This window comes from Haliotis cracherodii, unplaced genomic scaffold (genome assembly GCF_022045235.1).
Source record: "Haliotis cracherodii isolate W230 unplaced genomic scaffold, xgHalCrac1.p SCAF_5, whole genome shotgun sequence".
Taxonomy (NCBI): domain Eukaryota; kingdom Metazoa; phylum Mollusca; class Gastropoda; order Lepetellida; family Haliotidae; genus Haliotis; species Haliotis cracherodii.
This window is the reverse complement of record NW_027266308.1, coordinates 43,228,605-43,243,836: the sequence shown is the minus strand read 5'-3', so window position 1 is coordinate 43,243,836 and position 15,232 is coordinate 43,228,605. Positions and strand designations below refer to the sequence as shown.

The 15,232-nt window shown below is 39.0% G+C and overlaps 1 protein-coding gene across 6 annotated transcripts in view; it reads left to right on the top strand.

Annotated features, from left to right (window-relative positions):
* The window catches only part of LOC139443147 (homeobox protein six1a-like), a 111,945-nt gene extending 97,116 nt beyond the window's left edge, over positions 1-14,829 (top strand). For 2 of the 6 annotated variants that reach the window (XM_071224099.1, XM_071224098.1), the window contains exons 4-5: positions 10,065-10,728; positions 13,377-14,828. In XM_071224099.1, the coding sequence (XP_071080200.1) occupies positions 10,065-10,728; positions 13,377-13,707 (995 nt within the window). In that variant the 3' untranslated portion in view covers positions 13,708-14,828. Of the gene's footprint in view, positions 1-102; positions 239-3,911; positions 4,120-10,064; positions 10,729-13,376 lie in introns of those variants that run through there. The other 4 variants (XM_071224102.1, XM_071224101.1, XM_071224100.1 and 1 more) reach the window with 4 other exon arrangements.
* Positions 14,830-15,232: the final 403 nt, after the last annotated feature.

The window sequence follows — 15,232 nt, the reverse complement described above, 5'->3', positions numbered from 1 at the left end:
CAGTTGCCCCGTCTCGAACCCCATAAACATGTGCAGAGTTGACGCGAGAAATCGGGGAACAACATATGTGCCCCCGAGAGAAGGCAACGCGAAATACAGACACGTTACTTAGATGCTCATCCGGGGATTCGGTCTTTGTAACCGAAATCTCACCACTTCTCGGAGTCGCTTCCTGTCGATAAACTGGACTACACATCTGTGAAATTACCATTTTTCACAACATAACACTCTCCTTCACGTAAGTACCAGGTTAGATTTGTGTCTGATTAAGATTTGCTTAATTCGTTGGGAGTTTAAGTTGATAGATTAACTGGCATCGCGATGGCCGTCCTTTGATAGCGTCTGGCCCTGGTGTGGCTGTAAAGGGGTATGGCTGGCACGATGATGTGGCTATTGCTGTTGGTGTGCTTTCATAATTTGTCCCCATTCATTGTTTGTTGTAATGTTGGTGAACTTTGGGTGTGTAGAGGAGGAATGCTTGTTGTATAAAGTTTTGAGAAAGTTTAGTTGCGACCTTGACATTGCTTCTCGCCTTGACGCCAGGATCTAAGCCAGATGGGCCTTGTCATTGCCCACACCACGAGGAGAGTGCTGTTATTCATCCTTCCCGCTTTCTCACTCTGTCATTCCTTGGAAGAATTCGGTAGCTTTTTCGTACATTTTTTTGTCCATCTACTTTGCAACGATTAATAAACAGCGTACCACAGGAAGGATATATGTCAATCCTTTGGAGCAAAAAGCAGCAGAGAGGTTCACATATGTCCGCCATATTCTCCAAGAAAATCCGCTAAGAAATATCCGAGCAGATATATATTTAGGTTATGTTTACGGCGTCGGTCTAGACAATAACAGACCGTTTGAATATGTTGTTTTGCTTCTGTTAGGCGTGTATGAAATCAGATCGTTCCTCTCTCCTTGAAAGTGTTGGACTTGGGTGAAATTGGCTTTGATTTCTATTTCTAACAGTTATTAATAAGATGAAAGTAGCAGATGTATGTAGACAACACGGAAGGACGACACGGAACATATGTTTACAATTATGAATGTGTAATGAAATGGTGTAAATGCATTGTGTATTTTAAAGGATATTATGGAAAGAAAACTTTGGAAATGCATCTTATCAGTCATAAGATTTAGACTCTATTTTGTAAATTTGTTATGAATGCCACTTCTGCATCAACCATGACTAAGTAAGCGGTGTCGTAGCCAGAGACATCACCGCAACATCCGGGCGGCCTGCAGTGTTGCAGAAGGGCAGGATCTCAAACAAACGAGTGATTAGTGGAATTTAGCTGTCGAGGTACGATGACACACTAAGACAGCCAGGTTACAACTGAGAGTTAATCTGGTTAGTGAAATATAGAAATATCGTCCATATTCAGTATTCATATCATGATTATTCGATCCAATTTTGACAAACGAGGCCGAAAACCGAGAACGTTTTCTGCCAGGAATACATTGAAGTGTTCAACTGTGGTAGTTGGAGTCATGGAGTCTTGCCCAAAGGGATGGATTAAGTGACGCCTTATGCTGTATGTGTAAAGGGAAGCCCATATACACTATTACGACTGTCACGTGTGGGCTAATGAATACATTCATGAATTAATGAATTCCGACCACATCAATGTCTTCATGAAACACGATCCGATAGTGATGACACCAGGTGTTCGCGAAAAAGGTACCATTTCCTGCCCCATCTGTGGCACCTATCTCAAACACATGCAAAGGCAAGGCAATTGTTCGCCTAAAAAAACACGGGAACATACGGTACAAGTCAAAATAGGAATTTCACCGAACATCAGTTTAGTCACTGATGCGTCAAATTTGGAAATGTCATCCACAAATGTTCCGTGAAACATTTTGAAAGCTTAACTTGTGCCTTTAATGATGTAACATGTGTTTATCCGAACACAAATCAAAACGCGTTCCTTGTTTCATAATATATATGACATATGTGTTTATTTGTCTATACACATGTATGTCTTAACATACGTCTATGGTTTAAACACTATTCTAAACATGTTTACGTTCTCAACACATTTCTAAACAATTTACGCAAACGTGTTAAGGCTAAAAAACGTACATGATGGGATTGTTGTGGGTATGCCGGGAGGGCCATTTCATGTTTAGATTCTAACATGTTTAGATGAAACAGTCAATCTAGGATTGAAACATAATTCTAAACACGTTTACATGTAAACATGTCTAGCAAGCGCTTACTACCCAAACACATTTTACAGCGAAAATGTAGAGAAAATACCCAAAGCCACGATTCGATAATCCATAAAATATTCTAATTTCACCATGGTTCGCTTGTATTATACTCTGTTACCCCTGAAGCTGGGGCTTTTAAAACAGTTTTATTAATATTTTATCAGTGATTAATATTATGTTAATAATGTTACCTGCACTATTTAATTATGGTGGTATTTGCTTTGTTAGTAATGATATTATTCATAACACCTAACAGTTCATGTATATATCTGATTAGAATGCAACATATTTAACGATTTTGACCCAAAATATATAGTATGTCACTTTGATCTTTGGTTCCGCTCGGTCTATTAACACTGAAATGTGAATGGTATCTTTCAATTGTATAATATTTTAATATAACTGTTATTAATGGGGGTTCGTCAGGACATTTCCCTTTTTAGTATTTTTACGAAATAATTAACAAAGGAATAATTAATTTAACATTATACACGGACATAACTGCGTTCTACGTCAATGACTCTGACTACAATATTGGATTTGCAGTCATAAAAATATCTAATCTGCACATTTTGTCATTTTTTCACAGAGATATGTTAATAAGGTAGTTATATTTCATTAATAGGAAGAATGGTTTCACATGAAGCTGTATATGATACGTTTCTGGGTTTAAGCGGTATTTTTATAGAAGCTCTTGATATAAAGAACATGTCTCTCATAATTGATATCTTTTTTATGATAGAGACAGCTGGATAAAGTCGATAATGAAGTTTGGTCTCACGTACTTATAACTCGGCCGTCTAATTTCAACAATCATAGTTTCTGCATGAGGGCGACTCATAACCATACGTGGCATCACCCGTTTAACTGAATGCCGATCTCAGCGTTAGAATACTAGCTGTTGTGTTTTACGCTTAGGTTCGCCTATTAAACCGAAGACGACAGCACGACGTTTCGATGACATTTTACAGATAGCATCGTCTGGCCAAAAGCACCTTGTAATCGAGTTCATTCATTTTTTAATACTATTTTGTTCGATGAATGCAATCCACGTTTAAGTCTCAGAGTTTCACATTTTCTTAGGAGTTAAGAGGACGGTTGTGAATTGATAAACTTAAATATGTAATCATATTTGAAATGTACGGATGTAATTGATATTGCAGTACAAATACAGTTAGATGTGGATGTGCAAAGATGTGGATGTGCACCATATGAATATTGAAATACATTTAATTAAAAAGTATGATTTAAAGCACACATCACCGAACTTCGCCAAAGAATTTCTAGAAATTTTCTAAACTAAACGCAAAATGTTGCTTATGCTAAACTGACATATGTAAGCGATGCAATTTAGATTGTGAAAAAATCTATTGAGATACGCCGCCCCGCCAGTCTATCCTTCCTCCCTCCCCCTTTTTCATTCATACCCATTTCTCGCCATCTGTATTCCTCAGAAATATATTGAGAATTGGCACGGATATACAGACCATTATTCTATTTCGACATCCGAAGACCGCTTTCCAACAACGCTGTAAGGAGCTGTACCCGCCCAATACACTTGTACCTGACATTATACGCTCGCCAGGGTAATTCCCCTATGCCACCCACAGTCGCGCTCAAGCTCTCAGCAGGGTATTGCCACCGCGACTCCCAATCTCACACTCAGGTGCAAATTATTTGAACATGCTTATCCGCTCGTGTCAAGCTCAGTATATTGAACAAATTTCTACAAATATGCGTAAAACAGCTGCTACGTTTCAGAGATGATCGGACGTGCTTCATGAGACAACGTAGTAGAGTTGCTCTGTCATAGGAGAAATATGGTCGGCCTAGCTTCACATGTCGATTTGTTGGACGATCATGATAGTTTAGACCAGTTCGTTAATAGCATCCTCCCATCTTCAGGTAAGACTTTTTATACAAAGGATTTTAATATGAATCTTGATTGTCACGTCCTTGGTTGGTCATATAAACGTACGTGACATTAAGGCGGCATTGGTGCTGTGGAGTCGATAGGCTCTGGGGCTTAGGACCAATTGTTTTTAGTTATTGATGTTAATCGTGAGTTTAGCTTTGCTTTTGTGATCGCGGTTGTTTATGTTGGTTTGTTGATGAGTGGGTCGTCGTTTTATTCTCATGAGCAGCTTTTTTTACACCTTTTCACACAAATCGCTAAGCGCCCTTAGGCGGGATTATAGCGGATGTCCTGTCTGGGCCTCTTTGTTAAATTTCAAAAATAGGATGTTTATAACTATTTATAACTAGTAGTAGTAGTAGTAGTAGTAGTAGTAGTAGCGGCAGTAGTAGTAATAGCGGCAGTAGTAGTAGTAGTAGTGGTGGTAGTAGTAGTAGTAGTAGTAGTAGTAGTAGTAGTAGTAGTAGTAGTAGATGTAGACTAACATCAAGTCTCTAAAATGAACATATCTTACAGAAAATATAGTTGTTAAATTATCTTTATGAAATGTAATAAAACGGAGCCCAGAGACTCTCTTGATTTTCCTGATACTGCATTAATCTAGACTTGCCCACTATTATAGACTTGCATGGCTGTTTTGGATATATTTGTTTAAGTGTTTGTATGACAGGCAGCAGTAGTAGTAGTAGTAGTAGTAGTAGTAGTAGTAGTAGTAGTAGTAGTAGTAGTAGAAGGAGGAGGGGGAGGAGCATGAACGTTTTAGAGTTAATGTATAATGTATTTGATATCAGATTTGAAGTAATAAGTAACATGTGTTTCACTTGTACTTCATCCAGAACCAATATGCATTTACAGATTGTTGTAGTTGAGAATATTTACATTTTAGATTAAATACGGCCACATAATATGTCACTCGGATTTCGGTACCGATGTTTGATTCTTTGTACACATGTGCTAATGTAAATATCAAGCTATAGACGTATATGCATATTCAGAGACGTATTAAAATAGCATAGTATAGTAAGGTAAAAAACGTGTACAGAGCGAGTAATTTGAGATGAAATCAAAAACAGAAATGACAAACCTCGTTATAGGAACGCGTTATAGTAGATATATTTCATAGTCACACTGGATATATCAACATATCAAACGAACATATTAAATATCATTTTAAAAAAATCATTATTGGTAATTGTTGCTTTCACTGCAGCTACCGCACAAGTTATCCTTCAGTAAAAAATCACTAACTGATTGTATCCTTGAAATATACATATCGTCCTTGAAAGACAACAGGATATTGGCGGCATACCACAAGCGTATTTACATGCTTATTATTTGTCATTGTTAATTACATTGATCTTGAAAACTTGTTCATTTCACCGTTAAGTATATATTGATTGATGTAACATTTGGCACTATTTAGAGAGTGTGGCGTTTAAACAAGCAACTTAGAAAATCGGGAGTTGAAATCGATAATGATTGGCTGAAATAGACTGGAGGAGTTGTTGGGTCGGCCAGATCAGTCGTTGATTATTTATGACAATGTATTTTTAATGGAAACTGAAAAATCAAGTTGTATTATCGAAGCTCGCTAGTAGTGATAATTATTAATTTATAGCACTGTGATACTTCCACAGAGACACATGTATTTAACGCCGTTTGCATTAACATTGTGCGGGTATTCTGATTTCAAATATTAGTAGGAGTTTTAGGGCTTGGACGTGCACGACGTGCATACTCGTGTCTAGAGCCAGCTTGTTGATACAATGCCCGATAAGATACGTGATTACCCCAAACGGAACGGTCATGTTTTACACGTGTGTTGTCTATGGAACAATTGTGTTCTATGTGTTAGTACAATATTTCATCCGCTCGACATGTAATTATATATGCTTTCAACTGTACTCAAAGTGGAATTTACCCGTGAAGATCCGGGTTAGATAAGAAAAGGTCCTCAGCAACCCATGCTTGCCGAAAAGGCGACTATGCTTGTCGTAAGAGGCGACTAACGGGATCGGGTGGTCAGGCTCGCTGGCTTGGTTGATGAATGTCATCGTATCCCAATTGCGTGGATCGATGCTCATGATGTCAATCACTGGATTGTCTGGTCCAGGCTCGATTATTTACAGACCGCCGCCAAATAGCTGAACTATTGCTGAGTGGGGAGTTAAACAAAACAAAAAAGTTGAATTTTAAGGATAAATGTCTGAATTACTGTCATATTTACTATTAAGATCAGGGAATAAGCATTTATTTGTCATAGTCTGAAACATATTATCTTAATAATTTGTTTTTCACTAATACCTAAAGTCAGCAATTTTATTTTGAATGTACTAATGTCCATATTTCGCAAATGTTATCTAACGAGAAATTGAATCAAAACATAACATAGCTGTATAATTATACCTATTATCACGTGACATTACTTTAGTTAGTGCTCAAATGACAGCATAATTTTGTTCTTGTTTACACACAACCTTCAAACGAAAACAGCGATGTTGATTGCAGCTATTCATGTACATAGCATGCAATATACAACTGTGGGTTGGCCTGTCTGCGCTGGCTCGCCTGACCCGGTGAGATAGGCCTGTCACTCACTGAAGTAAACCCTGAAATTGACACCACTGTCAGGGATGATTACAAGCTTTAAATAAATCCGGTATGCATGGACGTATATACAGCATAGCAATAGGCGTTTTGCATATAGGTACATATAGATATATCGGCTCCATTGGTATGTTGACTCACGCATGAACAGGTACTTCATTGTAAAGTGTTTTAATATAAAATGATTGCTAGAATTGTTGGCAATTATCATAATCTGGTCATATAACGGAATGATTTGTACTTCGAATGTTTGGAAATTGTATTAAAATTACCCGATAGGGTAAAATTATTTTTTTTCATCTCGCTTTGAACTGTTTCTTTTATTTGCACCCCGTCACCTACACACCTGAGGTTTTAATGCGAACTTATTATAGGAATTGTGTTTCTGTGATACCCGTTCTGAAAAAAACACGATTCAAACCAAAACACCCGTTCTAAAAAAACATGATTCAAACCAGTGAACACTATCTTTAATAATGATGAACATTAATTAAACTTAATATGTGTAAAAAATACCATGACTATTATTGCCCCAAAACCGTCTCAATTGCGAACGTGTAAAAAAATTAAATCACATTTTAATGACACACACGCATTTTAAACCACAATATAATAACGTAAACATTAGCGGGAAAGTGAATTGAACTGGACGCTGATGGTTACGTGAGAGATTGATGGTCTATACGGAACGTCTATCTCTCAATAACGGGGGCATTCTTTCCGCACAGTCCAAAAATATTGACCGACCGAGCCCGAACAATAGCGAACGGTAATGGGGGCGGGAATTCAGAACCAGGGGCCTTCGCTAATGCACTAACATTTACAAAGCTACATGTAGAGCAAAGTGTCTCACAAAGCCAGTACACTGAACACGGGTGAACTTCGCCACCCGTTTATGTACCCGGTCGTCGGGAATGGCAAAAGAAGGCGAGTTTCCTCTGTGTAAAGTGGGCGTGGTCTCTGGCTTCGCGTTCGGCCGATATTGACCTTGGGGTACGGGGAGGTGTGAGCCCCATCCGAGACTTGTCCCGACTCCCAGGGGCCCATATGTCGCCCCGTGGAAAAAAATTGCAGTAATCATTATAAAAGAAGTGCCAATTATGCCGGGATCGTAAAAATGAAATTTGATATCTTGTCATCGTTAGGTTGTAATTATGATTTCTATGTCCGCGATCATGTTATTTTTCTTCCTGTTTGGAAGGGGTGGTTAAATGTCGTTTTAATACGAATAGTGCCCAGTTGGTACTGCAAGACTATTGTTGACGTTTCATGACAGGTTTTTAAATAATTCGATAAGGTATGGTTTCAACAGACAGTTATATCTTCATTTGGTCATATGTCACCCTTTTTAAGATGTATTAAAAAAAAAAACGAAACGAAAATTAGGAAATGGTGCTAGTGAAATTTATGTCGACCATTTAGCATTATCCAGTAATGTCGAGTAGATTCTCTTGTGCACAATCAATAAATATTTGTTTTGTGTACCTCGAATGTGAGGACATGTTTGATTTCCCCGCCCCATGTGGTCCGTCCTAAGTAGTGAAAGGAAAAGCAAATCTAAGCCTCCTGTATTCTTCGTGTTCTCTTTGTGTTTACTCTGGGAGCACATAATGTTTACTTGTCGTAAGTTGATTAAGAAATAAATATAGGTCGTTATTGAGTGTTAGTACACAACGGCGGGTGACAATGGCGAAGGTAAATATCTATGGACTGAGATGTTGACAGTAGTTTGCGTTTGGATTAATTTGGTGTCCCTGCCTCACGAGTCGTCTGCGTACGGCTCGCACTCTGTATGAACATCCATTTTCCCGCCATATAATCAAACTTACCACGATCTAATATGGCTCCACATTTCTGATTAGGCGTGATTAGTATATGCTGGTGGTCCAACTCCGTAAGTGTCAACAATCCTAAATGTTATTCACCCGATCGCTCATCCGATATTCCGTATATGTAAAGCGTCGTCTGCTTTTCCCGCCACGGGTTTTCCGAGCAGACGCACAGATACCGGGGTGGAAAATGATAGAGAAAAGAGCAACGGTTGACTTTAGAGCGTCCAGAATGGATAAAGAGTAGAGGTAGGGTCCTGCAGAGAAAGCTGATCGAGTTGTCAGATTCTTTTTGTCGTTTAAATGTCACGGTTGTGCGGTGGTGAGGGATGTTTTTAGGGAAATTCTTCATGGTCTTTGGCCGTCGCTCATAGGGCCTGAAATCGGGGCGTTGTGGAAGGGGAATGTGGCATGGGAATAAGTCAAACCCTGCCCGGCTCGAGACACGAAATATGATCCCCCAGCCTTGGGGGAGAGGCAATTCTTGATGAATCCACCAGACAGTACGATCCCTGCGGGGCTCCTATTTAGATTTGTCCGTCGCTGTGAAAGGGTCCCGTCCTCTTGTCTTCCCAACCTGTCTCCTTAGTTGTCAAGGGACCCCCTACCGAAAACGTCCGTACAAACTCATTTTATCGTCAGTTAATCTGCAACGCATGTTAATGTATAAATATTGATGTTCCCTGTTGTTCACAGTTTATTTATTTCTCACATTTGCGAACAGTGTCAGTAATATTGCCTCTGCATTTACAGGCTGGGAACCAATTCGTTACGCATTTTAGCCAATCTTGCCCCGGTTTCTATGGAACCAATTTAGAGCATTGTTTATTTTTCTTTAAGCTATTCTCCTTGCGAAATCCTCTCTTTACACCAAGTATCATGGAGTCATATCGCGTTTAATATCTCTCCGCGTCAGTGCTCGACGGGTATCATAGCCCAGCGATTCTCACCAGTCATTCTTTATAAAATTCCTTTCAAAATATAATCAGGTCTTTCACCAGGTAGGTTGGGGAAGACTTGAGACATTGTGCAGTTAGCTGTAGTGAATGAAGCATGCGCGTCGTAGTCTAGGGTTCATTTCACGGTGCTGAACGTCATTAGGGACACAAACACCTTCAGTCACCAGACGATTGTCGCTAGAATGTCGGGGACAATTAGCTGGGCTGTTTACGGAGTTATATAGCTGCCTAGTCTTCCCCTCTGTCATTACGAATCGTAAGTAGTGCTTCTCCACCCCGACCGATAGTTGAAACACAATCGCCCTGCCCGAGTGTTTCTCAGCTGGCGAAACTCGTCCACGCCTCTTGATGGGTCGGGTTTCATGATTGACATTGTTGCTATGGCGATGGATTTTCACAGGCATTGTGTGAATAACGATATATCCATGGGGTCGCGCGCCAGAGCCAATCAGCGGCCAGCAGAGGGCCACGGTGCCATGTCACAGTGAAACGCAATAGCTCAGTTAGAAGTAACTCAATCTACCTTTCTTGTTTTTCCAGTGTTCCAAAACGGATCTGCAGTGAGACCGTTTCCGAACGTTCCGGCTGCAATGCTCCATGAACATCAAGCCCCGACAAATGTAGGATCACCATCGGCCGGGGGCCCAACCATGTTGCCATCCTTCGGATTTACACAGGAGCAAGTTGCGTGTGTGTGTGAAGTTTTACAACAAGGCGGAAATATAGACCGACTCGCTCGGTTCTTATGGTCGCTACCGGCCTGTGAGCATCTTCATAAGAATGAAAGTGTTCTTAAAGCAAAAGCAGTGGTTGCCTTTCACCGTGGAAATTTCAAAGAACTGTACAAAATCCTAGAAAACAACCAATTCTCTACCCACAACCACCCCAAGCTTCAAGCCTTGTGGTTAAAAGCCCATTACATTGAAGCGGAGAAACTTCGAGGGCGGCCGTTGGGTGCCGTGGGAAAATACCGAGTCAGGAGGAAGTTTCCCCTTCCCAGGACGATCTGGGACGGAGAGGAGACGAGTTACTGCTTCAAAGAAAAGTCCAGGACGGTACTGAGGGAATGGTACGGACACAACCCCTACCCTTCCCCCCGAGAAAAGAGGGAGTTAGCCGAGGCGACGGGCCTCACCACAACACAAGTGAGCAACTGGTTTAAAAACCGGCGACAACGGGACCGAGCTGCAGAGGCAAAAGACAGGTAATATCCCCCTTTGAGATTAAATTTGACGAAAATCAGTCCATTCTATGTATAGGTTCTGCCTTTTGAAATGTGTCCGACATCTTGATTGTTTACAAATCGCTAACTTCCGCCATGAGACCCCCAATTTCCGTGATTGCATTATTTAGCAGGGAACATGGCTAACTATTGTTATATGTGGATCGGTGTGTATATACCATGGTATATGAGAAGAGCAGTTCTATTTATGAGTGTAACCGGTAGTAGATAACGGTAATTGTGCCCTATGAAATAATTGTGTTTACTCAGTAATTTTCAGCTCACACGGATTTCAATGTTGTTTGGTTGGGTTTTTTATCTATATTGTTGATGCGTGCAACAGCTGCTGAATTATTAAAATACTGAAAATACTAAGTATACTCCGAAAAAATTAAACTGAATTTAAAATTAATAGCTTTACTGATAAGTACAAGTGATCAAATATTTGTAGCTCTTCCTTCGTGATTGATACCTCGGGAAGGAAATTCAGTTTTGAAACAACTAAATTTGGTTATAAATTTTATATGCTTTATCAACTGAAAGAATATGTCAAGCTGTTGAAATTCAGAGAAATTTTGTTCCTTTGTGGCTTTTAAACAGGCAATTATTAGAAGAATGTGACGGGTAATAACGGAGACGAATAACAAACATTTGACATCATTAACGGATTGTAATAACTTAACCACGTCAGTTTTAACTAAAAAGCAGAAAATTTTCTCTAATTACCACGGTCTTGTCGAAGCCATTATGTGAAAAATTCAGCACCAAACCTAATTCTCAAGCTGGCAATCCCAATAAGCTCAAGTTACCAGATTTCGTGCCATCCCCCTTGAATTATTTCGATTTTGTCTGATGGCGGACCAAGGTTTTTTGTGTCGACAATCTTTCAAAGACATAATTCTCAGCACGAATTCAGATGTCCAGGGCGTTATGGTAGAATGTTTTAGGAGTAAAAGCTTTAAAAAATCGGAAATTGTGCAGGCAGTTGAGTCAATAGTCACACTGAACCCATAGTAAATGGAAACGATGTCTCCTTCCCAGGATCCCCAAACATACAGAATGAATTAAATAATTAAACGAATAGCCTACTAAAATAAAATAAATATGCGAATCGATATTTCTACAGCGAAAATCAATGAATTTGCAGCCAGGTTATGTCTTGTTTTGAAATTTGATACCCTAAACTCACAATCTTAGAAAAGATTGAATAGAACTGCACAATCAAATATCAAACGAATTTGATCTTGGTATAATCTAAAATAATAATATTTTGTTATATGCACAATTTAATATATTTGCTGAAGGGTGTTTGTACAATATAAGTCACCAAATGATTCTAAGTAATTATTTATTTCTTACAGCCCGTGACAAAAACATGTTTACCCGTAAACACTCTGCCGTAATTTACACAATGTGCCAGGAATGTGATAACTCGAGAAGGTCTATGACTTTAGACGCCCCACAACAAGCATAAAGATGACAAATCATTGAGTTAATTATTTTGAGCTGTCATTTTAACCACGTGGCCCTACGTAACGTTGTAGTTAACGCGTAAACACAAAGCTCTTCTCGCCACTAATTGCCTCCTGAAAGTCTATGATGCAATATTACGTTGAAAAGATAAGATGCTTGTTTTGGTTGGTTTGCTGTTTAAATTAGCTCAAACCTGTAATCAATTAAAGAGCGTGAAACTATTTTTGATTTTATTTACCCCCGGAAGATAAGGAACAGATTTACCCAGGAAGTGGTAGGGAAGTCAAAGTGGAGATTTCTTATTATCATTAAGATACGAGGAATCTGTGTCTCTCTTGTAAGTCATTACTGAGTATTGTCACAAAACTAAATGCATCAGAATATTTTTATTTCGGCAATTTATTAGTCACATTTGTATGTGTGCTTTCAAATCAACTATTTTCAATTTTGCTGTACATATATTTACAACATAGACAATACTGGAAATATCATATATGTACTTAAACGTATTGTATATGAACATACATCTAACGGTTGTTATTGGATATTTCCACGGTAAAGACGAGATGCTGGATGTGCTGATGAAATGTTTTTTACCGTTAATATTGCAAATATTCTGGAAAAGTTGTTCTTTTTATATGTTTCAAAGCAGAATTATGACTGGCTCAGTATTTAAAGTACTTTAAAAAGTATTTGATTTGAGGTAATTTGATATGGCTATTGCAAGTCCTTGCAAAGAAGGTGGATGTCTGACCATGCCAGTACTGTTGCTGTTGAGAGAATTTCTGTACTAAAGGCCACGTTGAGCGTAGGGTTTAAGGTCAAATATTTTTGGAAGATTAATCACTTCTGTCAGATCTGAGATTAAGTTTGGAAACAGTGATACCACTTTCTTTTAAACCCAGTAAAAGTAATTATTTACAAGCAGTAAGTTTTTCAATAGGCCACAATAATAATAATAATAATAATAATAATAATAATAATATATGAACTATCATTAAGGCGTAAATAAGCTGTAAACGCAAACAGTATGGTTAATTTGTATTACTTCATGTATATATGCTATACTTGAGTTCATACGTGATTTTTAGTTGAAAATGTTTTAGTTTTACTTTGAAAAATTATTCATTTTGTTCACTGTCGTGTCTGCAATGCAGCCCTGACAGTTTCCTGTCTTCTATCAGCAGAGATGGTGTTCTACAGCCAGGTCAAGACCCCGGCTCGCCTTCGGATGATATCAAAGAGGAAAGAAACTCAGACTCAGTAAATGGACAGACTAAACTAGACGATGCCTCTCCTCCCCACCATACCTCCCCTTCAATCTACACAGATTTGCAAAAAGCTTCAGCCCTACCAGGAGGAGCGCTGCTTCAAAACATGCTACCCCACAACCCAGGGGTGGGCCAAGGGGTGGCGGGAGTGGTTGGTATGAATAACGGGTCGGCGAACGATGTTGGGCAAATGTTAACGGACTATCAAGCGTTATGAAAGAGTGATTGAAACTGACTGATTTTCATCTCAATTGGTGCTCTGGAAAAATGTCCCAAAGAAAAAACCAAGGCTGTGTTCCATTCTGTCGTCTGCCTGATCTGATTTAATCGCCACGGCTGCTGGTACGCCACTTCGCTTCTCTCCCTCGCTCCCTGTCGTCTGCTCGACTCGAGTCGGGTTGAAATGTTTTGATTTCGTCCTGGGAGTCGATCCGGGAGGCACGGAGACGTTTTCTTGAAGCGATTGATAACGTTTAGAGATAACGTGATTAAAATTCTACCAATGCCATAATTCCATGTTCGTTTGAGGAGAACTGAGCCTGCTTTTGTAAGCAAGGTAGTGTCAAGAATCTAGATTTGTGCCTCAAAACGAACAGAGAACATACCCTTTACACACATTTTGTGTCGAAAGAAATAACTTGTACTCAAAAGAAGATATCTGACAACATGTGTACATGGATTTTGTTCAATTGTGGTTGGAAAGGGAACTAAGGCTGTGTGTCTCGTTCGCAGCACAGCGAGTACAGACAACAACAGCGTAGCTTAGTAAATGTATGTACAGTGCTTGTTGAGGATACAGGTGAATGTCTAACAGTATTTGGACCATAACCACGAACTATAGAACTATGAGAAACTAGAGAGACTGGTAAGGAATCCATTGCATTCTCCACAGTTCAAAAGCATGGTCAGTGCTAAAACAGTGCAAACAGACAATCTTAGACTAGGTGGCATCCACCATTTATGTGTTCTCAGACCATCAACTGGTTCGAATGTTCTAGAATGAATTTAATTTATCGTATCGTCCAAATTACCCTCTTGTACTAATTAGATCACTTGTAATGGAATGACCCTCAACAACACCCAGGGAACCGAACTTTGTTTCCCCGTCTGATTTACGTGACTATGTTATTTGTCCATAGAGAAGAGAGACAGTGTTTTGACCAATTTTTGAGATTATGTCATTTTTTTGTCCAACACCACTCTGTCAACTCCGATTGTTGCAGTTGGAGAATCATATCACTACAACCATACGTTGCATATACCGTTCCATAACGTCCAAAGATTTTCATTGAAAATGCCATAAATATAGATTGAATTTACCTGCTGTTTTCGTTTTGTTTCTTTGTTGTTTGTGTTCATACAACAAAACCGTATGTTGTTTTAATTACTGCGTTTTCGTTAAGATGTTTAACATCTTCCACAATAGAAAGAATAGTCCCTTTAATATGTGTCAGCAATTGGAAGTTGTGATCGTTGTGGTTTTTTATCCTTCATGATTATCTACCAATAAAATATTTAAAAATTAATACAAACTCACAAAGATTCCAGTTCACAGATAATCTGTGGAAAGATTGTATCAAAGCATCTGGTGTAGCGATATGCATCACACATATTTTCAATGAACACTCGTTATGATATTGTAATTGCATGATCAACACAAATGCATACAGTGAAAGTTAGTGTGCATTTGGTTGGATATGAGCTGGAATGTATGTAACATTGCAACACAAAGTCGATATAGC